The 26,033-nt window shown below is 44.1% G+C and overlaps 1 protein-coding gene across 1 annotated transcript; it reads right to left on the bottom strand.

The window, feature by feature from the left end:
• Nucleotides 1-240: 240 nt before the first annotated feature.
• LRP3 (LDL receptor related protein 3) lies at nucleotides 241-26,033 on the bottom strand. Its single transcript, XM_084812430.1, has 7 exons — nucleotides 25,623-26,033; nucleotides 16,150-16,197; nucleotides 15,181-15,319; nucleotides 12,540-12,748; nucleotides 7,991-9,077; nucleotides 6,659-6,791; nucleotides 241-4,659 (listed from the first exon to the last, which is right to left on the bottom strand). The coding sequence occupies exons 1-7, from the start codon at nucleotides 25,846-25,848 to the stop codon at nucleotides 3,835-3,837; spliced, it is 2,667 nt and encodes an 888-aa protein (XP_084668556.1). The 5' UTR covers nucleotides 25,849-26,033; the 3' UTR covers nucleotides 241-3,834.

The following is a 26,033-nucleotide window of genomic DNA, read 5'->3' as shown; positions in this document are numbered from 1 at the left end:
CAGTCCTCGCTGGGTTATTGGGGGCGTGGGGGAAGGTTAGGGGTTTTTTTGTACTCCATGAAGCCTTGGGGCTCCTCCAAACATGCCAATAGCTCCTCCTCTTGTTTCTCAGCGACCCTATTTGGCTCCATTTCCTTTGACACAGAACACCCAAGTTAGCTATTAGAGGGAGCGATGTTTCAGAAACTACTGAAGCAGCACTATCTTGTACATCCTGATTCAAAAAGAAAAAGACAACTTTAGGTTATTTTTATTACTTTTCATTTTGAACTTTAACAGAAAGATGGTTGACACATTTTAATTTCCTTGGTTAATTGTAAGAAAAAACAGATGACGCCTCTAAAGTTTACAATAAAAAGTATTTTGCTGATACAGCACACTCCAATTTATACCATTCCTGCTTGATTCACACAGCCACAAAACCCAGAAACCATGTCCAATCTGATTTAAGAGATGCAAGTTAAAGACACAGAGTATTTTCAGGCATTCTGGACCATTCTCTGCACATCTGATCATTCAGTTATCATCGCCGCTCCTCACTGCCTTTAACTTTTTTTTTTTTTTTACACTTTAAAGTTATTAAGAGACAGAATGCTGGAGAGGCATTTGGTTACATTGTTAAAAGCAATCAGCGCCCTGTGAAGTAGCGGTTAACGGATATGTTGGCTACAATCCAGTGCACGGTTAGGTATGCTCAAATCCCAAGGATTGCAACAAGCCTACAACACATAAAACAGTGCAACATATTGTGGCCCCAGAAATTAAGCAGTGAATGTACCAACAGGAAAATTTTAAAGGTAGCGGGGAATGTTGTAATCAATTACAGTGCACTTGGGGCCAATTCAGAGACTAGTGGGTGGCATGGAAGTTGTGCTCCCCCACCTCAAGACTTGATCCTATGCTGCTCCAGTAACGTCACATGTTAAGGCAACATCTCATGCTATTGCTGAATGGCAGAGTATGTGCTTTACGTGTTAAAGGTCCTGGGTTCAATTCCTCACATCATCTCAAGTAGCAGAGCCGCCTAAATCCTTGGGGAGCTGCTGCTGCTCAGAATAGACTATGCTAGGCTAGACAGACCAATCATCTGACTCAGTGTAAAGTGTGTTCATGTATTTCTCCTCCTCAGGCAGCTGGTGAAATGGTCTGGGGAGTTCCTCAATCTGCATAATTGCTTCTGAGTGACAGATGTTACTGGAGCAGCCTTGGAATCAACCGGGGCATGATACACCGTACTAGAAACAGGCCCATGATCAGGCAACTGTGAATATTTTTTTTATGGTCATATTGGAACAGCTCAAGACCACCCATTGTAAATGGCTGTGCTGTACTCCAGTGGGGCTGTTGTGTCCAAACAATGGTCACAATATTTTCTTTATTTTAAAAAATATTAATATTTTTTAAAAAGCAAAAGGCACCGATCTGCACACAGTACTTGGAGCCTACACAATGCCAGCCTTCAAGATAATGGTTAACTTCAACAGAGTAGACATCACTGTAAAAGAAATGAAAAGCAAAATAAAACCCAGCAGTTATTCTTCTAAGACACTTGTGTTCAGGCCATGACCTTGCAATTTTAACCTACTCCAGTGGCTTCCAAAGTTTGTTTCACAAAACCCTTTCAACACCATCTTGCTTGTCATGGAAGCCCTGCACATGGGAGAGGATTCGGTAGCAACTTTGAAGGTGCAATGTCAAGTCATGTAGGATACGAGAGTGAAGTCAGAATTCACCATAGAATACACCCCAAACTACCCTGTATACGAATGATGAGTCATGATGGACAAACTGGCCCAGTTCAGTTGTAATGGGAACAAGTCTGGGCGAGCTTCTGGCTGGCATGCTTCCCCCTCATTTCTCCTTTCACACTCACAAGGAAGAGATTGGAAGTAACCCACTTTCCATTTTAAACTAACTCTAATTCCCCATGGTGACTGAACCTGGGGAACCATGGTCTGTTTAAACTCCAGTTAGTGAGAACAAATCAGGATCAAACTGTGGTTTTAGATCCTGTTTTGTTCACTAACTAGAGTTTAGACAAACCACAGTTGCCACAGTTCAAATGTCACAAATGTTGGTTTGTTTAAAATCAGAGGTGGATGATTCCAATCTCCTCCTCTGGAGCATGAAGGGGGAAAGCGCACAAGCCCAAGGCTCATGCAGGCTCATTGATATAGCAGGAAACCATCGTTTCTCATGATGTCTGAACCAGTCCACTGTCTTTCAGGCAAGTTTCTGTGCCATTACTGATCTTCTAACCTATTAACTCCAGATAAACTTCTTAGGAAGCTCACAGTTCTCCAGAACCCAGTTTGAAAACCACAGATAGTACCAATTCCTACCAAAGCTTTTGAGAGTTCTATGCACTTCTATGCACTGCTTCCAGTGCTAACATTGGTAACTTCTTGTGGCGAAAGGCGGGTGGGATTCAGGATGCTACATTAAACAGCAGCTCAACAAATACCCTAGTAAAATTGATACAACATTAGCCAATGTAAAACCACTATTTATTACAGGCTTGATGGAATCGAACTATAATCAAAACTTGGCTTCTTTGTTATTAGGGTGGCACAGCAACCAGAAAATGCAATTATTTCCCCTGTAAACAGTATACAGAACCTTTGGCTGTTACTGGCATTTCTTGATCTCTGTGGACACCATTAAGAAGGAAAGAAGCAACTGAATTAATGTGCCTTTTTTTTTAACAAATGAAAGGAAGTGATGCTCCATGGGCTTGGGTTCCGGTGAAATAATTTACCCCGGGGCAGTGTAAACATAGCTTTAATTTAAACAAATATTCTAAATTGACAATAATTGGATATCTCCAGTTGAGCAGTCATAGTAATAATTACTTGCATCTGGTGCCTGCTTTGCCTGCCAGCTGAATCCCCTCTAGCTATGAATGGGAAGCTGAAAGCTTAGTTTTGATCTCGGAAAGCAGAGAGAAAAGCAATTTCACAAAACAGAAACAAAGGGATTTAGGGAAGTGTCGAATTGCAACAGTGAATCCTCGCTTGGGGTAGTGTTCTCCACCTGTCCTCGTCCATGGATCAAGGACAGGTGGAGAACACTACATCAGGGGGTGTCATTTTAGCTCCCTATGGCGGACAGATGCAAAGCTGCAGATTTTCTGCACCTTCCCACAGATGTAATAGCTATGAGATGTTACATCTGTGTGGGAATCCCCCAGGGTCAGTCCTCTCCTTGGTAACTATGCACAGATTGTGAAGTGGGGGCACCAGAGAGGCCTCCTGGCATATATAATTATAATCACTGGAAGAATCATGGAAGATACAGACAAAAGAAGTGAGATTTAACCACCACTTGTTTTCTCTAGCCTGACAGCAGAGAACTTTCCCTGATAACTTAGCCCTCACCTGCCTTCTCTGTACCCACATACATATGTATCTGCCAAGCGCTTTGTTCATCAGATGTGGGCTCTGGCCTACAAAAACTTATGCCACAAAAAATAGAAAACTAAGATACCAAAGGAGATTTGGTATTTTTTATGTTATCAGCCCACTAGCCAGAGATCTGTATGGAATATTACCAAGGGAAAATTGTAAGATGGTAAGATTCCGAACTGTGAGTCCTGTGCCTTTCACATATAGTATACACTAAATGATTTTTTTAAAGATGAAAAATACGGTTGTGTGAACACTCATCAGCTGCAGTTGCCGAGATTGTCTTATTTAATGTTGCGGTCTATATTCTGCTGCACTGGAGATCAATGTGCTATCATAATAGAGATGTGGGTATGTTGGTTATGGATTGTGTGCACCACAATATAATGCAAAACGTTGACAAGGCCTGCCAGAGCCCAGCATGATCCCATTAGCAAACCAGTAAAGACTCGTCATCACTGGGGCTGATTTCTGGGACAGGGGGAGGGGATTCTAGTATTGGCACTTCCATGGAATGGCAACAAGCTGAGTGAATGCCCAAAGGTTCTTCATGATATGAATGTGGGCAACAGCAGCGTTGCCCATCCACCTGAATGGGAACATTCATAGGGCTGTCAGAGTACATGGACCCCCACTTTTTAAATGGTAGCCTACATGGCTCTTCATTCAGCAAATTATTCCTGCTGGAGCGTCTGTTCTCTGCAACAGTCCTGCTGGACACTGACCCAACATGCTGGTGTGTTTCTGTAACCCTTTCCAACAAAGGGTCTCTAAATGTTTTTCCCGAATCAGCCTTGCTGGATTGCCTAACCTCCCCGCTGGAGATGTCTTCAGCACCCAAAGGCTTGTTGCTGTGTCCGTTCTCTGACTCGGACAGAGCAGCTGTGCAAGTGTTTGACAAAGTATCTGAGGAGGGGGATGATTCTGTAGCTTCTGTCCCTGAAGGTAAATTGCTGTTTTCAGATTCTGGGAGTCCCCTACTTGGACTGCAGTTCTCTGTTTCAACATTAGTTCCTTCAGGAGAAGCTGGGAGGCTCTGGTCAGACGTCCCCTCTGTGCGATTGATGATTCCATCCCCCAGCACTGTCTGGGAACTGTGGGTGGGGTTCAACAGTGGGATCTGACCTCTCACTCGCGGCCTGTGAAAGAATCTGTTCCACAGCCTGCCCAAGCGCCGGCGGGAGGAGCTTCGTCTCGATGAGTGGCGCCTCATCTGTCTCCTCATTGCTGTTCGGATGTTCTGCAGGACAGAGGCCTGTGAAGATAAATACAAGGTCTTTTCCCCCCCCTTGGCTTGCATTGAACAATTATTTGCTTAACATCCCGGCAGCTATATTTTCTTGTGTGCTATCTTGAAAACAACTGAGGATGTAATGGAAGTCATCCTCTGAAATCAGGCCAGCCCACAGCAAAGCAACCTTCCTAGATCTCTTTCTTTCACTTCAACCTCCTGACCTCACAAATACAGATTATCAGGATTACAGTGGACCAAGCCACTGCCCACCCCCCACCCCCAGGTTTCAGCCTTAACATCAAATACCTCCAGCACAACAAAAAGCTGATGCACAAAAAGACCAAAAAAGCCCGAAACAAAAACATGAAGTAGATCTCCTCACTGCTTGCGTAATTACAAACAGCGCATCAGCTGTAATAGGATCATGCTGCAGAGCTGAATGCATTTGGCAGCACTGGGGAAAATGCAAATGCAAAACCAAACCCAGTCATTCACAAAAACTGCATTTGTGTATAACAAGTGCCCCTATGATTTTCTTGAAGAAAAATGTTTTCAGTTGCCTTTGTATCATCTGACAAAATAAATTGACTTTCTGCTATCATATCTTTCTCCACTTCATTCCTCACATTCTCCTAGAGAATCTCAACGATCTTTCTGAAAGCAAGATTTTAGCAGTCAACAGTCTGACAACAGCTTTCAAAGTATAAGTGCACACAAATCCCAAATCTCTCGATGCACTAAAAATATGTGGAAATGGTTTAGCATACAATCAAACATCTCTCTCTATGGGCCAGTACAAATTACATTTAGTTTGGCATTGCATAAATCTTTTTTTTAAACTGTAAGGGGCAGCCACTGGGGAGTCTAATCAGGATGTGGACTACAAGGTCCTGAGCCCACCCACTCTAGCTGCTAGTTTGCATGGGAGGGAAGATGCCATTGAAGATTTCATAAAAAGGACCAAACAATTTCAATCCTATGCACCCTTACTTAGGAGTAAGTCCCACTGAACCAAGTGAGACTTTCTCTAGAGTAAAACATGCAGTGAATCAGGATGCAAAGCATCCTATGACCTGTCCACTTCTAGCTGCCATTTGGAAACAACACATGAAGCAAGGGAGAAAATATAATTTGATGACTAGCTGAGGCTGGAATATTGCCTCGGTGTGTAATTTTGAACAAATTATGTCAATAAGATATGCAAATAACCCACAGCCACTTCATTCATTCAGGTTTTCACTATAGTTGTCATGGCTTGAACAAGTTACACATCCATTTGTGTTTTTATCAGAGCTGTCAGAGAAATTTCACTCAAAGCAAAATAAATGAGGATCTTTGAGGGAAACCAAACCAACTCCAAGTCAATTACCCCAGAGACCGGGGGGGGGATCATTCAGCCCCTCATTTCCACATTAAATGGTTTTCGTGTTTCCCAAACATAAAACTTTCCCTCTAAAAATGCAAAACTGCATTGCTTTACCACAGAGGGCAGCTTTCTATACTCTGGAGGAGAACCACTAAACTCAGTAGAAATGCTTTCAAATAAACAATATTTCAGTCCCAAAGTGACTGCATTGTTAGTACAAAATGACATGATCAGATTCAAATTCTACTTGTGTTGCAATGAACAGGTAGACTGCCTACAGACCAGGGGTATAGAACCTCAGGCCTGGGGGCTAAATCCAGCCCTCCAGGGCTCCCCAGGTGGCCGTGCCTCCTTCCCCTGGCACACCCCCTTTCCCCAACTACAGATCGTTTGGTGGTTTCCCGGCTTTTGTGCAGTCCCCCCACCCCAATTCAAAAGGTTGAAATTCCTCTCCTAAGGCTCAGCTACTGGCAGTAAGAGGTTTAAGTTAAAATATGCTGGGGGGGTGGGGTGAGTTGGTATTTTTGGCTCCACCCCTTTCGCTGTTGGCCCCACCCACCACTGGCATGTGGCCCCCAAAAGTTTCTCCGAAATGGAATTCAGCCCTCAAGCTAAAAGAGGCTCTGCACTCCTGCTATAGACCGTGTTATTTACTTGTGATGCATTGTAAACAGGGAAGTCTTCCACCGGCGGGATAAGTCCTTGTGCGATCAACTGCCCGTAAGAAGGTGGAGCCTCACGCCTCACAAACTCTGCCTCAAGACGGGTCATCTGGGTTTCAAATGCCCTGGAGAATGACAAAAAGGGTGGGGGGAAGAGAGAGAGAAACGAACAAGAGCAAAGTAGACTAGATGGAGTATCAGTCCCTCTTTTCTTTGCATTAGTCATTGCCCAGAGCAATGACAAATACCACTACCCACACATGACTAATACTGCAACCGGAGGCTTTATTGGCCTAAGAACAGAGATTTTGATCGAATGAGTTTTCAGGAGAAGGGAGCCAACTAAGAATGCTGCTGGTACGATTCTGTGGAAGTGCTTGATCTTCACACCTCACTGAAGCAACAGGTACCTTCTACAGAGCTGCTTGTGCAAAATTGTGTTGCTTGGGTTTTGTCACTGCAGCAATGTTCTCACTTTGTAGGTGTGCTGGTTCAAACAGGAGACATTAGTATGGTCATTATGGGAGGCACAATCAAAATAAGTGACAGTTGTCCCCACATTACTTGATGCTTCTTTCCTTTAGGTACCTTTCTGTCCACTTCCAGTTTGACATTAAAGCACTAAAATTAACCAATCTGGCCAAGCCCTTATTTTTACTCACTGTAGGGATGCCAAATTATTTGGTTTGGGGCAAGAATGTTCACCATGACCATTGAGAACTGTAGACTACTTGTATTATGCCTGAAATATACTAGGGCCAGTTTGGACATAACATTCCTGGTCTGACAAACTATGGTTTCTGGGAGTGGGAATGAGTGATGAGCTCAAGTGCTCCTTCCTCCTCGTGCACTAGCAGCTGCAGAGATTTCCAGTTTCCCTCTGATGTCCCAGCAAGGAAACTCCCTATGGCTGAAACATACCACAGTGCTCCCTATATCTTAAACATATCATAGTTTCTCAAATCCAGATGTCACAGGGAACCATGGTTTGTTTAAAACTGGAAGAGGAGGTTTCTGATCTCCTCCTTGAAGGCACAAAAGGAATGGGGAGGGGGAGCACATGAGCCCAAGGCACACAATGACTTATTCACATATCAGGAAACCATGGTTTCCCATTATATCTCAACTGGGACAAAGGTAAATAGCATTAAGGAATAACAAAACTGAAGCAAGAGTGGGAATGGCAATTTCTTAAGTATCATACCAAAACCCACCTGTAAACTTACTTTACTCTTCAAGATTTACTTGGTTGCCCATGTTATCCTTGCTCAGAAGGAAAACAAAAAGCCCTATTAGAAAAGTGAAAACAACTATGTCTCTTCACCTGTATTCCCTGGTTCTCAGTGAGTAGAGCTTAAAGGCACATCCCAACGCTATCACTAAGAGCAACCCACAGACCAGGCTCCCAATGAGAGCAGCTGTGATGACCTTCCTGGGCACGATCACCAGGCAGTTGTGCTCATCACTTCCATCCTGGCAATCCTCTTGGCCATCACAACGCCACGTTTCAAAAATGCACAGGTTGGTGCCACAATGGAAGTTGCCCGGCTGGCAAGTGAAGCAGTTCTTCTCATCTGAGCCATCAGGGCAGTTCTTTTGGTTATTACACCTATCAAGTAATGAATAGCACAGTCCACGGTTTCCCTCACAAGGGTATTCGTTCTTCTGGCAGGCAGGACAGTTCTCTTCGTCCTTGCCATTGGGACAGTGCCACCACCCATCGCAGCGCTGCTTATCAGTGTAGCATTCCTCATCATTGCCACAGGGATGTTCCCAAGGAAGGCAGTAACCTTTCACCTGATAGGTTGCATTAAAGCCATGGCCAGTGCTCTTTGACCGGGCATGATATGATATAGTCAGCTGCCCCTTGGAAGACTCCAGGCTTACCGAGTGCCTGTTATTATGATATGAAAGAGTCTGCATAAGTTTATCACCTCTCTCCCCTAAGCCATCATACACCTTCACATAGTCATTGTACCCAAGCTGCAAGTCAAGCTGTAGGAGAACATGGCGGTTATCTTGAGTGTCCACATACCACGTGCAGCGGAGGTCTGCCCGGCTGTGATCTGAGCGGAACAAGTCTGGAGAAGCAAAAGACCCATAAAAGTTACCAAGCTTTTTGCCACATGAAAGATCAGGGCAGTTTTCTTCATCAGAACCATCACTGCAGTCTTTAACTGTATTACATTTCAGCTCATTTAACAAGCACTTGGTGGAATGGGCAACACTGCACTGGAACGTTCCAGAAGGACAGATGCTCGACTGGGGCTCAGTTGGGGGGATGGTGCAATTTTTCTCATCTGAATTATCACCACATTCATCCATGGAATTGCATTTCCAAGTGCTGGGAATGCATTTGCCATTTAGACAATGGAATTCATCAGACTGGCAATTAGCCTGGCCAATTTTTCCTGTGAAGTGAGAAACAAATGTTAGAAACTTCTGCGAGCATTTATTACTCTGGTGCTTCCAGATGGATGGCTCCTATAGTTAACAATCAAAAAGCATTGTGCAGCTATTCCATCTTTTCTTCCTTAGTGTTTTTTTCTGGTGAGAAAAAAGATGGAAGTTGTGGTGGGAAAACACTGAAGGGCTACAAATGGAAGACAATGGCATTTGGACTCCCCCCCCCCCCGCAAAATTCTATGAATGAGGTAGTGCAATCACACAATAAAAGCCTCATCTGGAAGCACCCTCCGTGTTGTTTCTCAAACACGAACCCAGCATAAAATAGAGTCAAGCCTTGGAAGTGAAGGCCATTCAGAACACTGAAATGTTATGTCTACACAACAAGATTCCATCTTGTCTCATCAAACACAAGCTTCTTCTCCCAACTTGCCCCACACAATCTCTTCCCCACAACTTACCCAAACTTTCAGTAGCCCCATTCCAAAGGGTGTCCTACGCATAAGAATACAGTCTGTTTTAACTCTGAGGATGAACTGGCAGAAGGGAATGAATGAGTGAATGGATGGATGAGACAACAAGGATCTGTTTGGTACCTCCTCAGTGCAGTTCTTCTGGAAGCATCCTCTGTTGCATCATTTACACCATGTGACGATAAGGCAACTACATCTGGTTCTGTTCCCAGTCCTTTCTCACTGCTTCTTACCTCTGACTTTCTGCCCCAATAGAGCCAGCGCTCCTAACAGAACAGGCACAGGCACTGCCAGGTTTCAGGGGCCCCCAGGTGAGGTATCTTTGGAAAGACATCCTACATTGACCATCCCATTGTATAGAACATTTTAGTATGAATCGGGGGTTTGTGCATCTGTAGATAATTACAAGGCAGCTATTTCCGTGTGTGTGTGGGGGGGGCGGGCGGCCCTTTTCCAGGCACAACAGCAGAAATGGCTGTGTCTACCTCCATTCACCCCCCTTCCCATTCTTCCCCATACAGTTGTGTACTTGTACACGGAGTAAAACAAATAATCTGTTTGTATGTGTAAACCAGTCTACTTTACATACATTACACTTCTGTAAACCATTTCTTGGGTGGTGGGACTGCTTTTTTCACTCTCTCCCTCTCTCTGTCTCTCTGCCTGCTGCTGCCATGCTTTTCTTTTCCTTTCCACCTTTGGGAAGCAGTGGTTGTGGTTATTTTTTTTCCTTGGCTGACAAGACTGCTTAGGAAGAGAAGCTCTTCATCTGTATCCATGCACCATTTTAATTTAAACAATTTTCCCCATAGCAAGAGTCACAGCTTACACAGCCAATCATGTGATGCCTTTTGGCAGCCAATGAGGACACAGCAAACCATTAGGACACAGGCGTGATGAGAAGGTGGGCAAGGGTGCTGAACCCGCTCCCCTCACTGCTCCACTGCCATCATTGACCATGCGACCCCAAAGGTGGTGTCTGTTTGGTTGAAGTTGCACTGCCACTCTTACACTGGGGGAAATTATTTCAATTAAAATGACTCAAGGCTGCAGCCTCGGCTCGGGTGCAGGCACAGAACTTCTCTTTCTACCACGCTGTAGCTTGTCAGTGTCACTAACTCTCATTTCTCTGCTGTTGCATGGGGGCCCTCCAGGCTGCCACTGGCCTGTGGGAGCCCTGGACCTACCACTGGAGGGCCAATGCTAACAGCGCCACTGAACATCAGCCTCCCTCCTTATTATTATCCAGATTATGAATGGAAGACCTAAACATCACTAGCTTATCCACATTTTTTTTTCCTTGAGGGGTAGGGGCACAGTCTGCCACAAACAGAAAGACCGATACTTCTGGGAATAAAGGTGCAGTGTTTTGGGGACAGGCAGAAAGTAAGCAGTTTTTGTTTATGTTTCCCGTCCCATATCAGCTTAAAAGACAAAAACATGGGAGAGAAGCTGATTGTCTGTAAAGAAAAAGAATTTTTTTTAGGGCAGGGGTAGGCAACCTTTTGGGGCTGTGGGCACACTTGGCAGTTTGAGAAATGGTCCTGAGCACCATTACAAAATGGCTGCCATCGGAGGTGTGGCAAAGGACAATAACCTGCCCAAAAGACTGAATACAAGGCAGAGGTTGGGTCTGAACCCCAACACACTAAACAATTCATTTGAACCCACAATTTCCAGCTCCAAGAGAAACCTATTTCACAGCAATCCTAGCTGCTGGTAAGAAAACGTGTTAATTTTTTTTTAAAGTGGGATTGTTGGGGCACCTTGTTGGACACCAAGAAAGGTGAACGGGGCATATTGGTGCCCATAGGTGCCATGTTGCTTACCCCTATTTTAGGGCAAAGTATATGTGGGAAAAATAAAAACAATCCTAAGAAGCAACAGGGAGAGAAGGGAAAGCGGGACAATTTTTCCTACAGAAGCAATGGGGGAACAATTCTGAAGTGGCGATGTAGGTTGATGACAAACCAATCTTTAAGGGGAGAGGAAAAAAAGATCTGTGAATTGAAATCAAAGCTCTCACATTTAAAAGGCTAACTGTTCTGACTTCCCCCTGTGAAAGCAAAACTAGAACACACTTTTCCCTTCCTTCCTCCAAACGAAGTGGTGAATAAAAGAGTATCTTGAAAAAAGCATGGCTTTCAAAAATAAACATAGAACACTTCTTCATGTCACACAATTAAGGCAAACGATTGCTTTTGAGAACAGAAGCAATCTGAGAACAAAAGAAATTGGCTCCTTAGCCACAGGGTGTCTATGGTGGAGTAACTTTTGAGATCTTAGTACTTTAACTGGCTCCCTTCCAGTGTTCAAATTTAAATCCTGGAACCAATAAGCAACCAGAATCACGGCTCCTAGTGCTGGAAATCACAAGAGACTTGGGATTCTAAAATTCTATCAAATGTATTTATAAATGTAATTGTAATTATAAATGTAATAATTATGTGTTTATAAAGTTTATTGAACCAATCAGACTCAAGGCAGCTTACAATAAAACATATAAATCAAAACAAAAATAAAAACAAAATGATAGAACAGTAAAAACCATATCAACAGCAGCAAACAAGAAAAGATATCAAAGCCTCAACTAAAAAGTGTCTGCTGGAATAAAATAGTCTTAAGAGCCTGTTTAAAAGCAGGGAAAGAGGAGGCCTACTCCTTTCTTGGGCGGTCATTCCATAGTTTAGGTGCCACAACTGAAAAGGTTGTCTGCTTAGTCCCAGACCCAGTGTGGTATAGTGGGAAGTGTGCTGGACTCAGACCAGGTAGACTTGGGTTCAAAACCCCGCTCAGCTTTGAAGCTCATTAGGTGGTTTTGGACCATTACTCTCTTTCAGCCTGACAGTGTCACAGAACCGTTGTGAGGATGAATTGGTATAAATCCAACATAGAAATGTAATAAATAAAAGAAATTAGGCCTGCTAGCAAAGTTAGCAAAGCAACCCTGGGTAATCAATACAAAGAGTCATTCAAATCAAAGAGAGCTTTTACCTCGGATGTAAGAAAGACGAAATCCCTGAGCCTGCCCTGAACTTGATGAATCTGAATGGAAAAATATCCAGATGTGGTCCCTGGCAGAGATGAAAGAAGGTGGGATGAAGGATCCACAGACTCTGTACTCCTCCCGCTTGGAACTTGGGCCAATCATCAGCCAGTCCACTGAACATTTGGGAGAATCCTCCAAATCAAAGTTCTTAAAACTGCCGAAAGAAAAAGAGAAAAAGCACAAATGAAGGAAGACTAACCTATTTTCAGAGGAACACACCTATGAAATGCAGGACAGAGACACTGAAAAAGTTATATCTGACTTACTTCACTAAAACCTTAATTACAGGACACACTAGAACTTTAGAACCCCAAGGTCAGACTTTGAGAAGACATCAGATGAAAAAAGAATACAGGGATAGTCACTCCTCCATTGCACATTCAAAAGAGTGTCATGACAAGATTCGTAGCCAGTTGTGTTGATGCAGCCACTCTTAACAGTAGTCTGCAGTCCTTGCATAAACACACACATCACTTATTTGCCCCTATGCTTCCAAAAACCAAAGATGCAGGTCAGCTGGGGATACACTCATCTCTAACTGTGAAAGATATTCCCCCACCCCGCCATCCCCTTTAAGTCCTATAATGTCAGAATTCTGTTCCTGGGATGTGAAAAGAAAACAGAAACATTTTTAAAAGTTCCTTTTCATCAACACTGCACTTTGCTAGAAGATGGCTCTCAGAAACCTAACAAAAGTTACACAGAGGCTATCAACTCATTGGTAGCAAAGGCCAGCTTTAATATTTTATCTCTCATTCTAGAACCAAGGCTCTGAAAAAATATTAAACAAGGGTACCTTTAGCTTGCAGCCCACTGAATTAAAACAGGCCCCATCAATTAATCAGCTAAAACATTTTTAATTAATCAATCATTAAAACCTTGATTAAAGCTTGCAGCCCTAATCAAATGTTAGAAAATCAGCAGAAGCTGGAAATCTAGCTTACATCTCCTGCCAGCAAATACATCAGAAGTCCAGGAGAAAAAAAAAGTATGGCTATCGTCAGTAATGCTACTATATCAGTCAATTAAAACAAGAGAAGTCACTGTTGTTTGTTGCTCTCTCTAAGTAAGGGCAGACTGTGAACACAGCTGAAGCCTTAATTGGCTCATTAAAAACATTCAGCCTAACTGTTTAGAACAAGGGAGTGGGAACGTAGAAAGCCATGCTTGTATTCCCAGCTCAGTTAGTGGTGAGATGTGGAACCTTATGGTAGGAATAATAGACCTAAAGGGTAAGACTTGGTGCACCTGCCCCTTCCTCCTGAAGGCCATGGGAACAGGTGTCAAATGCTGGTCAGAAACTCTTTCTGTGCTAAAGAGGTACTGGGCACAAATGATGGGGAAGCTGACCTGTGCAGGCGCCAGTAAATGAATGAGAGTCTTCCTTCCTGAGGGAGCAACAGTACATATTGACCTTTGTTTCACCTTGCCTAATATCCTGAGTTAGGGCTTTCTATTGTGTCAATTTCGCAGGAAAGTTCCTAGAAGTAAAGAACCTAGTATGACAACAGAAGAGAGAGCAGTCTTCAATTTCTAGTCACCTTTTGGAGCTAGCTAACCATACACCCTAAAGTCCATGCTGCTCTTTTGCAAGGAAGATACAGACCTTTTGATCTGACTGATCTATTGCATTGTAGAATGGATCTTATAGCATATAAGATAGGAAGTACCTGCCTATCATACCAGCTAAGGAATGTTTACAAGTTTTTAAGTCTTAGGAGCTAAAAAGTAAGGTTTCATTTGTTTATTTAATTGACTACAATATTATGTTCTGTGTGCTCTTGTTAATAAATCAACTCTTTTAGTTAAAGCAATGTTTTCTGATCTGGATAGATTCTAAACCAAAATATCTCAGCCCATGCTGTTGCTTTGGGCTTCTCAGTCAAGCTACTGGACACTTTTAACTCTCTGGGTGGGCAAAGATTGGGAGCTGGCAGAGTGGTGACTTAATACCCCAAATATATTTAAAATATCTCTTCCAAAGATATTTAAGAGTCCTTCTACTCTGTGAAATCAGTAGTTGCTAGCTACTAATTTGTTGGGATATTTTAGGGTAGGTTTACTCCAAGTGGTGAACCTTGGACGATCCAAAACCTATTTAAATTAGCTGATATAGTGATCTGCCAGAGTGTAAAGTTAAAGGAGAGGGGTAAGGGTTTTGTGAAAGATCCCAGAGTATGTCACACTATGATTTAGCTGTCATGAACAGTCATTGGGCCTACACTTTCTCTCCTCCCCTTACACGTGATCCTATTCCCTCCCTTTCTTCCTAGTTTGCCATCGTAATCAGGCAAACTATGGACTACATGAACCAAAGTTTTACCCCAAACAGAATTGTACGCTACAGCTTGGACTGGGTTTCCAATTCTGATTTGGAGGCAAACTGAAGCACACAAAGGGGGGGGAGCACGTGAACATGAAGACAGTTCACAATAGCCAACCCATGGTTACATCTGAACCAGGCAGTGGTCTCTAAAATAGCCTTGGACATTGTTGCTGAAAGTGAAGAAAGTTTCTTCACGCACAAGCTTCAGTTGATCTACTACACTGAACCTGAAACTGTTTTTAAAATATCACCCATCCTACCTAATAGTTATCACATCTCCACGATCACCTTGAATGTACCAGCTGCAGTTGACAGACGGAGGATAGTTTAGTGGCCATGACGGGCTATATATGACCCCACGCCGCTCAGTATGCTGTTCCAGTTTTCCACTGCAAGCAGCTGCCAAAAGCAACAAAATGATAAAAGTTAGAAGTTAAATGCATACTTTGTCACAACAGTTTTCACCAGTTTTAAAAAATTACAGTTGATGTTACCTTTCATTACCCTTTTCTGACCCTTCTGCTTTACTAAACTATCTGGTTTTCTGGATTAAATGCAGTTCAACAGACATCTTCTAGGACAGGATCAATAGCCCTAAATGAGCCTGCCAAAAGAACATGATTAAAAAAACTCTGTACAAATCTGCCCAAAGGAAAAGGCAATGTGGAAATCCCTTTAACAAAGCTACGAGCAACCATAGGAAATACAGAGCCACAGCCAAGTAACTAATACATTGTTTTCAAGACCTGTTATCCTGACAAGTGGTTGATTTTTCCTCCTCACCTAAACACACTCCTAAACAAACACAATAGCCATGCTGGCTGGGGATGTGGGAGCAGAGGCAGTCCTAACATTAGGTAGAGTGAGGTGGTCACCTCAAGTAGCAGATGCTGGAAGGTGGCAGCAAGTTGTTGGAAGAGAGAGCTGTGGTCCATGCTGCCTTCCCTGCACCTCTAAGTTAGCCTGGTATCTTCAGGTGTGGTGGAGGATGCTGTCCCATTGCTAGTGTGGAGAAAGATTCAATTACTAGTCCATTTAGCTTTTGTATATGGAATGGGAGGGGGCACTATCTTGTCCTTCACCTCAGGCAGCAAAATGTCATGGGCTGGCCCTGTGGAAGTTGTAGTCCAACGCGCCTGGAGGGCACCAGGTTAGGGAAAGCTGCTTTACTGGAACTGATTTCTCAGCTATTAGCAAGAAAATAAAACTCAAATGCTATTAGATCTTACCTAATGAAGGGACAGCACTTTCGATTTTCCCAGACAAGAAGAGATTCACTATTTTGAAAACAGAAAAACAAAAAATATATATTTGTTCCAGATTGCATTTTGAAAATATATGTTCTTCCAGCAAATTCCAGTTTTAGCTTATATCTCAGTTATATTCTTCATTCTCTTCCTGTTGCCTTAAGAAAATAGGAATATAGTTGCATGTTCAATGTGTATGGTATGAAGTAACTTTTTTTTTTTAGAATAGGAATAAAAGACAACGATACAAAAGCTATCAGCTTACCCATTTAAAACTGAAATCCTAAGCACATCTACTAGGTAATAAGCTTCACTAGACATAGTTGGGCTTTCTTCTGAGTAAACACTCATAGGACTGTGCTGCATATGTTTTTATAATATCTAGTTGATCAGTGGAGGAATCTTGTAGCTAACACTATGACCAGTGGGCCTGGGAAGAACCTGGCTCAAGAATTCTCTGTTCATTCAGACCAGCCCTCCACCTGCAATTTGGAGAGGATAAAGCTGATTTGCTTTATAGAGTTGTTGTAAGGATTACGGAGATCATGTTAAGTGAACACTCAAAAAGAAAGCACTATATAAATGCTACATTTTTGTAAGGAAAACATCAGTTTTTTCTAGTTTTGTCCCTGGTGTCTAGTCAATATTTGACAGCTGACATCCCTGAAAACAAAAGCAGCTGAAGGCATAGCGTCTTGCTCCAAGTCATACAGACACATGTATGCCAACATCATCCATAACAGATTACAGATCAGTATTTTAATAAGGGACCAATGCTAATCATAGGCTTTATAGCTAATATCTACCCTTATGCCTCCATGCAGGTGTTTAAAAAATTGCAGGTTAGAAACCTTATACCACAGCAACAAATAATCTCCACAACAGACTGACTATTGAGACCACATCAATACAAAGAAAAGGGTTGTGGATTATAACTGAATGAATACATAACAAAATGATCTGATATGCCAGTCACTGACCAATAAGACATAACACAATGAAGGGAAACACGTTTTTAAATCACTCCATAAAGAGTGATTGCTCTGTAGTATCAGCTCAGAGTATTTGGGTCCTTAAAGAAAGACTCCAACAAGTGAACCTAGTGAATGTTCCATATCACCAAATCTGAAGAATTGGCAGAAGTATAATGGACAGAATTATGAAAATTTACAGGGAGTGAGGGGGAGAAGTCCCAAAATTGCCTCTTGTATTTTCAGACAGCCAGTGATGGGGTGGGGATGTAGACAAAGAGGAAGGCAACTGCATTAGATTGTTCCCTACGTCTTTATTAATTAGCACACATTGGAATATTTTTTATACAGTTAATGGCTGTGCTGATGCTGAATAATTATTTCATTAGTTTCACAGCTTATGCTGATTTCTGTGGGCACTGCAGCAGCATTATATTAATAAACCTCAGCGCCAGCATGCCACTAAACAGGTGCCTTGCTAGATCTGGGTTCATGGTGCTCCAGCCCCAAACTTATTCCCCAGGAGCCCGGATCTATTCCACAGAGTCTTGAGCGTCAATTGATGCCAATGGAGGGACTTTTTTCTCAGCTTAATTGCCACACAGGGATGATTTTCAAGGGTGACTACAGCTGGAGAGGGAAGGGTTAACTCTCTGTCTCTCTCTCTCTCTCTCTCTCTCTCTCTCTCTCTCTGTGCCTGGGGGCCCACACACACACACACACACACAGGCACCACCACTGCAAGCTGCAATGCCTCCCCACCTCCCCCCCCCAAAAATCTTTCCCATGCATTGTAATTAACCTTAGGAAAAAAACTTTCCATTGGTGCTAATGGGAGTTTTTGTCTAAGCTTAATTGCCATGCTGGGGGTGGGGTGAGGATTTCCAGGAGGATCACAGTTGGGGAGAAAAAGTTAGCCCTCCCCTCCCTGCACACTGTAGCCCCCCAAAACCTTCTCCCCATGAAAATTAAACGTGTGGGGAGAAAAACGTCCATTGGTGCCAGTGGAAGCTTTTTTTAAAAGCTTGATTGCGTGGGGTGGAAGCAATTTTCCTTCAGGAGGAAGAGAATGAGAGAAAGAAAAGTGAGGGAGGAAGAGGAGTGGTAAGAGACAGGGAGAGATGAGTGGGGAAGAAAGAGAGAAAAAATGTTTATTGCCCTCTTAAAAGATTAAACAGTCTGGGCAGCAGGGGTCTTTCTCCAGGTATCCCAAGTATATGTTACATCCTGGTCTGGTGTATCTGTGTGTGTTAGTGTGTGTGGTATGGCAGTTCCTTGATCTTTGTGTGTCTCCCTGCCCTGTATTGTGGAGCATAGAGAGGAGGTACTTAGAGCGGTGCTTCCTAGCCTGCTCTGCTTGTGTCTTCCACTGTGTGTGTCTCTGTGTATGTGTTGGGGTTTGGGGGGAAAGTTATATTATTATTATTATTATTATTATTATTATTTATTACATTTCTATACCACCCAATAGCCAAAGCTCTCTGGGTGGTGTACAAAGATTTTTAAAAGTTTTAAGTCCCCACCACATGTAAAGATAACCCCAGAAACATCAGAGCAGAGACATCCAAACTGCACAAACCTCCAGGATTTGCCTCCAAGCTCTGGTTTTCAAACCTAGTTCAAACCATGGTTTAAAGGCAATTTGAAGAACGTAAATTGTTAAAAACGCAAGAAGAACCATGCTGGATCAGACCAACAGTCTATCTAACCCAGCATTCTGGCCCCACAGTGGCCAACCAGATGCCTGTAGGAAAACCACAAGGAGGACATGAGTACAACAGCATCCGCCCACAAATGTTCCCCAGAAACTGGCCTACAGAGGCATACCGTCTCTGATACAATAGGTAGCATATCAAAATCATGCCTGGTACCCACTGATATCTTATCTTCCCCCATAAGGCTATCAATGGCTACTATCCTGATGCCTATATGCTACCCCCAGTATCAGAAACACTATGCCTATGTACTCTTGGGAATCAGCAAACTAAAATGGACAGGCATGGGCGAATTTAATTCAGGTGACCATCATATCTACTACTGTGGGCAAGAATCCCTTAGAAGAAATGGAGTAGCACTCATAGTCAACAAAAGGGTGGGAAAAGCAGTACTGGGGCACAATCTTAAAAACGACAGAATGATCTCAGTACGAATCCAAGGCAAACCATTCAGCATCACAGTAATTCAAGTCTATGCCCCAACCACTGATGCCGAAGAAGCTGAGGTGGATCAGTTCTATGAAGACCTTCTAGAACTAACACCAAAAAAAGATGTCCTCTTCATCATAGGGGATTGGAATGCTAAAGTAGGAAGTCAAGAAATCACCAGGATAACAGGCAAGCATGGCTTTGGTGTACAAAATGAAGCAGGACAAAAGCTAATAGAGTTTTGCCAAGAGAATATACTGATCATAGCAAACACTCTTTTCCAACAGCACAAGAGGCGACTCTACACATGGACATCACCAGATGGTCAATATCAAAATCAGATTGATTATGTCCTTTGCAGCCAAAGATGGAGAAGCTCTATACAGTCAGTAAAAACAAGACCTGGAGTTGACTGTGGCTCAGATCATGAGCTGCTTCTTGCAAAATTTCGGCTTAAATTGAAGAATGTAGGGAAAACCACTAAACTGTTCAGGTATGACCTAAATCATATCCCTTATGAATATACAGTGGAGGTGAGGAATAGATTTCAGGGATTAGACCTGATAGACAGAGTGCCTGAGGAACTATGGATGGAGGTCCGTAACATTGTTCAGGAGGCAGCAACTCAATCCATCCCAAAGAAAAAGAAATGCAAGAAAGCAAAGTGGCTGTCTGAGGAGGCTTTACAAGTAGCTGAGGAAAGAAGGGAAGCAAAAAGCAAGGGAGAAAGGGGAAGATATATCCAACTGAATGCAGAGTTCCAGAGAATAGCAAGGAGAGACAAGAAGGCCTTTTTAAATGAACAATGCAAAGAAATCGAGGAAAACAATAGAATGGGGAAGACTAGAGATCTCTTCAAGAAAACTGGAGATCTCAAGGGAACTTTTGTGCAAAGACGGGCATGATAAAGGACAAAGAAGGCAGGGACCTAACAGAAGCAGAGGAGATTAAGAAGAGGTGGAAAGAATACATAGAAGAACTATACAGGAAAGATCTGAATGTCCCTGATAGCCATGATAGTGCACATTCACATGATAGTGAAGTCACTGAACTTCAGCCGGACATCCTCGAGAGTGAAGTCAAGTGGGCCTTAGGAAGCATTACTAACAACAAAGCTAGTGGAGATGACAGTATTCCAGCTGAGCTATTTAAAATCCTAAAAGATGATGCTGTTAAAGTGCTGCACTCAATATGCCAACAACACTCAACAGTGGCCACAAGACTGGAAAAGGTCAGTTTACATTCCAGTTCCAAAGAAGGGCAACGCCAAAGAGTGTTCAAACTACCGTACAATTGCGCTCATTTCACATGCCAGCAAGGTGATGCTCAAAATCTTACAAGCTAGGCTTCAGCAGTATGCGAACCGAGAACTACCGGAAGTACAAGCTGGGTTTAGAAGAGGCAGAGGAACTAGAGATCAAATCGCCAACACTCGCTGGATCATGGAGAAAGCGAGAGACTTCCAGAAAAATGTATATTTCTGCTTCATTGACTATGCTAAAGCCTTTGATTGTGTGGATCACAACAAACTCTGGCAAATTCTGAAAGAGATGGGGGTACCAGACCACCTTACCTGTCTCCTGAGAAACCTGTACGAGGGTCAAGAAGCAACAGTAAGAACCAGACATGGAACAACCGAGTGGTTCAAAATTGGGAAAGGAGTACGACAAGGCTGCATATTGTCACCCTGCTTATTTAACTTATATGCAGAGTACATCATGAGAAACGCCGGGTTGGATGAATCACAGGTCGGAATTAAGATTGCCGGGAGAATTATCAACAACCTCAGATACGCACATGATACCACCCTAATGGCAGAAAGTGAAGAGGATCTAAAGAGCCTCTTGTTGAGGGTGAAAGAGGAGAGTGCAAAAGCTGGTTTGAAACTCAACATTAAAAAAACTAAGATCATGGCATCTGGCCCCATCACTTCCTGGCATATGGAAGGGGAAGAAATGGAAGCAGTGACAGATTTTATTTTCTTGGGCTCCAAGATCACCGCAGACGGTGACTGTAGCCATGAAATTAAAAGACGCTTGCTCCTTGGGAGGAAAGCTATGGCCAACCTAGACAGCATAGTAAGAAGCAGAGACATCACCTTGCCGACAAAGGTCCGCATAATCAAATCTATGGTTTTCCCAGTAGTAACGTATGGCTGTGAGAGCTGGACTATAAGAAAGGCTCAGCGGCGAAGAATTGCTTTCCAACTGTGGTGCTGGAGAAGACTCTTACGAGTCCCCTGGACTGCAAGGGGGTCAAATCAGTCCATCCTAAAGGAAATCAAGCTTGAGTGCTCATTGGAAGGACAGATACTGAAGCTGAAGCTCAAATATTTTGGCCACCTAATGCGAAGAGAAAACTCTCTGGAAAAGACCCTGATGCTGGGAAAGACTGAGGGCAAAAGGAGAAGGGGACGACAGAGGATGAGATGGCTAGATAGCATCACTGATGCAATGAATATGGACTTGAGCATGCTCCGGGAGAGAGTGCAAGACAGGAAGGCCTGGCATGCTATGGTTCATGGGGTCATGAAGAATCGGACACGACTGAATGACTGAACAACAACAACAATGCCTATGTACACCAGTTGTTGAGGAACATGGGCTGGAGGGCACTGGCACTCATGTCCTGCTTGTGGGTTTACCGTGGGCAGCTGGTAGGCTACTGTGTGAACAGAATGGTGGACTAGATGGATCCTTGGTCTGATCCAACATGGCTCTTTTTATGCTTATGAAGGAAGAAGAGAGTGTGTGAGCCCAGAACACATTCCTGATCCTCAAATATGATGCCTGACCTGGGCCTACTGACTCAGTTCCAAATTTCAGAGGGGGGAGGGGGGTGACTGAAGTGTGACAGCACTTTTTGTTTTATTTAATAAGATCCAATTAAAGTTTAGTTAAACAGAAATTAGAAGGGAAATGGGGAAAGTTAAAGTTTACATTATTGGGAGGACACCAATAAAATTGTCTTCAAGAGCTTTTTAAAAGTGGGGTAGGAAAGCGTAAAGACTAATAGATCGACTACTGTGGAACCTGCCACAGCAAAGATCCTACTACTGCCAATCTCAGATGCGTTGGTGGGATCCCACGCTGTGAGTGGCAGCCTGTGGGTGGAAAACCACCTGGGCGCAATTCCAGGGCCAGCAACCCCCCTTCAATACAGAGAAGCCTCTGCTGTTGGTGCAGATTAGCAGAAAGGCATTACAGAAATCCCAACTTTCTTCCTGAATAAAAGGAAGCTTATTCCCTAAGGACAGCAGTTACGAAGGAATATCAGGAGGGGCATCTTCCCTTTACAAAGGCAGCTGTAGCTGTGGAAAATCTTGATCTATCACTGCAGGACAAGAGCGTCTGATGCCTCTTAGTCCAAGGACTGGCAGTCCAGAGGTTCCTCTTGATGCTTGTCATTAAAACACTCCACGTCACAGCCACTTCACATACCAGTGCTCCAGAATAACCTTGTTTTTGAATTTTAATGTTTTTTATAGAATTGCTTTTATTTTCAGTCCACATAGGACTTCCAAGGCTTCTGATGGCAGGAATGGGTAGATTGGGCTTGGGGGAGGGCTGCAGACATCCTGGCTTTCTAATCACTAGAATCTGCCCATGTATAACACAAGAGCCAAGATACTCGGCTTCCTGAACATGCCTCTGGTTCCACGCTGCACACCATGTCAATTACCAGGCTGCCAGCAAATCCGAGGTATAAGGTGCAAGGCCCCTTTCCAAATAAATGCATTTTACATTACGACCATTGCCATTCCAGTAACAGCTCTTTGTTTAACTTTTCCAGCTCCTCTACCCACCACATATCTCAGCACTGCACTTGGGAGACTTTATTCTTACTTTACCAATAGAAAAGGGGAGGCATAAAATGATTAGCTAACTCTAATTACCCTGGAGTAAGTTCCATTGATTTCTTCCTTTCTAATGTATCTTTATCTTGGAGGAGGAATAGAGGAGGGAGGAAGAACATTAGGAACTTGCTACCATTACTTGAAAGAAACTGAGCCCTAGAGGGACACCGCTTGCGCTGGCGTTTTCATGGCAGCTTGTAGCGGGGTGGTTTGCCATTGCCTTCCCCAGTCGTGACTACCTTTCCCCCAGCAAGCTGGGTACTCATTTTACCAACCTCGGAAGGATGGAGGGCTGAGTTGACCTGAGCCGGCTACTCGAGACCCAGCTTCTGCTGGGATCGAACTCAGGTCATGGGGAGAGTTTTGGTTGCAATATTGCCGCCTACCACTCTGCGCCTCCTCTTAAAGACAAGAGCGACATAGAGAACTACAACAAAACAAAATCTGTGGCTGATAATGCTACATATATTGCATCTGTATTTCATAAGTTAAAACCTGCTGTGAAAGTGAAATGGGAAAAATTGCTGTAAGCAGGAGGTAAAGTGAGAGGTGGAACACACAGGGAAAGCAGCAAGAACTAGGATTGGTTAACCAAAAGAGAACGCTGGATAAATGTGATTTATTCCATCTTGTGTGGATGAAGAGGTCCTCCTCAAAAGCAGGGACTAGCATAAGGATATAACTATCCAAATCTGGTTAAATGGTCATAGCCTTGACAAAGCAAAAATGTGAGCACTATTTCTATGAACAAAGCAACTTCTCTTAATGACCAAAGAGAAAATTCTGTTCTGTACAACAACTATATGTGTGGCAAGATGTACCCAGCAATAATCAATGTTCAATATTTTAAAGTTCAAAAGGGACTTTAATAACCAGGAACGCAGGGAGAGCAAGTTCTGTGTACAGATTCACAGTCTTGAGACCAAAAAACCTCATTTCCTCATATGGTGGCAGTCCCTACATCTGCCATCAGATTTTGTACATGCCAAACTGCTTGACTTTCTGACCAAGCATATGGCTAGGTTTCCTTTCTATCCACTAACAGGGATCACATCTTAAAGCTGCCTGACAGCACAATCTGATACATCTATTCAGAAGTCCCATTGAGTTTAATGGTGCTTATTCCCAAGTGAGAAGGTATATAAGACTGCAGCCTGTTACATTTGTATTATTACCTTGTGATGGCCTTATAAAGCACTTTGTAAACTAGTAAAGCATTTCCATTCTGAAATTTGTCTCTATGTATTTGAAAAATAAGTACCATCAATGTGTATTATTATTATTATTAATAATAATATTATTTACAATTGATCCTGGTGTAAATGTAAAACCTTAGTAAGTAATGTAAATTTGTAAGACATTATCTGCAACAAATCAAGAAGGCTGATAGAACAAACTGCACTAATTTGTTTGTAAAATGGAAGTGAGCCAAGAACACCATCCTGCTTGCCTTCCTGACTACAGGCTACTAACTTTGCAAATGCTGCTGCGTCCAGCTACAAGGAGGCAGAAGAAAACAATTCTCAAGAAACACAATCAAAAACACGGATCGCTAATCGAACAACGAGTCATGGTCCTACTGAGCATTTCCATGTGGAACATAACCAGGGTGCAGAAAAACACACACACACATACTATACATTCCCTTGAGCAAACAGAGCTGATGTCACTTCATTCTGCAGTGCCCTTGTATGAGGAAAACATGCACACCGGGGCTGTGCCCGTGCATACCACATCCCCCCCCCCGTGCACTTGGCATGTGCACTCTTGCCTTCTCTATGTGCCAGCCGTATCAAAGGGTCCATGCAACTACCCGACAGGTTTCTCTCTGTTTGCTCTCGGCCGGGTGTTATGTGCGCGCACAGCCTCCCATGTGCCCAGCGGGTGTGTGAGTTACTGCCTGCAGATTCTCCGCTCTTGAAGAGCCAGGGATACCGGCGTGTGTCCTTAGCAAGTCCGTCTGATATATACGCATAAGTTGCTGGTAGTGAGTTGGTTCCTCCCGCCACGGACCAAGATGCCTGTACATGTTTTGTCCACTACTGAGCAACGGGTACCTAAGAATCAAGTGCCTCCCCTGTGTGTCTGTGTGTGGAAGAGAGAGAGAGCAGGCTGAGTGTGTGTGTGTGCGCGTGTGTGTGTGCGCGTGTGTGTCCTTTTGGATGCTTGCCTGCCTCTCCCTCCACGGGTCCTACAGCCGGCGAGGCATCCTTGCCTGACATCCATCTCCATCTGCAAAATGCCTCCCTCGTCCCTCGTCCGCCCATCTCCAAGCCCTGCTCCAGCCAAGGCGACCCACCCGGGCATCTCTCCATCCCGCTCGTTTATCGGGGAGCCCATCTCTCGTCTTTCCCCATGTTTTCCCTGAACATCTATTCCTCCGACGCCCTTCGGTGCATCCGGAGTGAATATTCATCCTCATCCTCATCACCACCATCTTCCTCCCCCCCCCCCCAGGGTCCGTCCCGGCTGGCCCTGGCTCACCCAGGCAGATGGCAGCGAGCGGCCCAAGCGCGCCCGGTGGCCGGAGCTCCGCGGACGCCGCGTCCATGGCGGGTCCCTTTCGCCCTTCGCCCGGGTGGGACGATGCGCTGCGCCGGCGGCCGCTTTTCTCCTCACAACAACGCCGCCGCCGCCGCCGCGCTCGGGGGGGAGCCGGCGCTTGTCCGGACCGGGGGCGGCGGCGGCGGCGGCGGCGGCGAGGAAGCATCCTGTCCTGTCGCCATGGCCGCCGGCTGCTTCGGCTCCCCGCCCCGCAGCCGCTGCTAGAGACCGGGCAGGTCTGAGGCGAGGCCCGGCCCCGCGTGACGCGACGGCCCTGACGGGGCGGGCGGAGGGGCGGCCTAGGCCGGCCTAGGCGGGAAGGAGGGCAGGCTGCGCGAGGGGGAAGCGGAG

The sequence above is a fragment of the Heloderma suspectum genome, chromosome 8 (assembly GCF_057233095.1).
Source record: "Heloderma suspectum isolate Gila_16-S chromosome 8, 16-S_ref, whole genome shotgun sequence".
Lineage (NCBI taxonomy): Eukaryota > Metazoa > Chordata > Lepidosauria > Squamata > Helodermatidae > Heloderma > Heloderma suspectum.
Note: the sequence above shows the minus strand (reverse complement) of the source record. Positions and strands in the feature narration are given on the sequence as shown.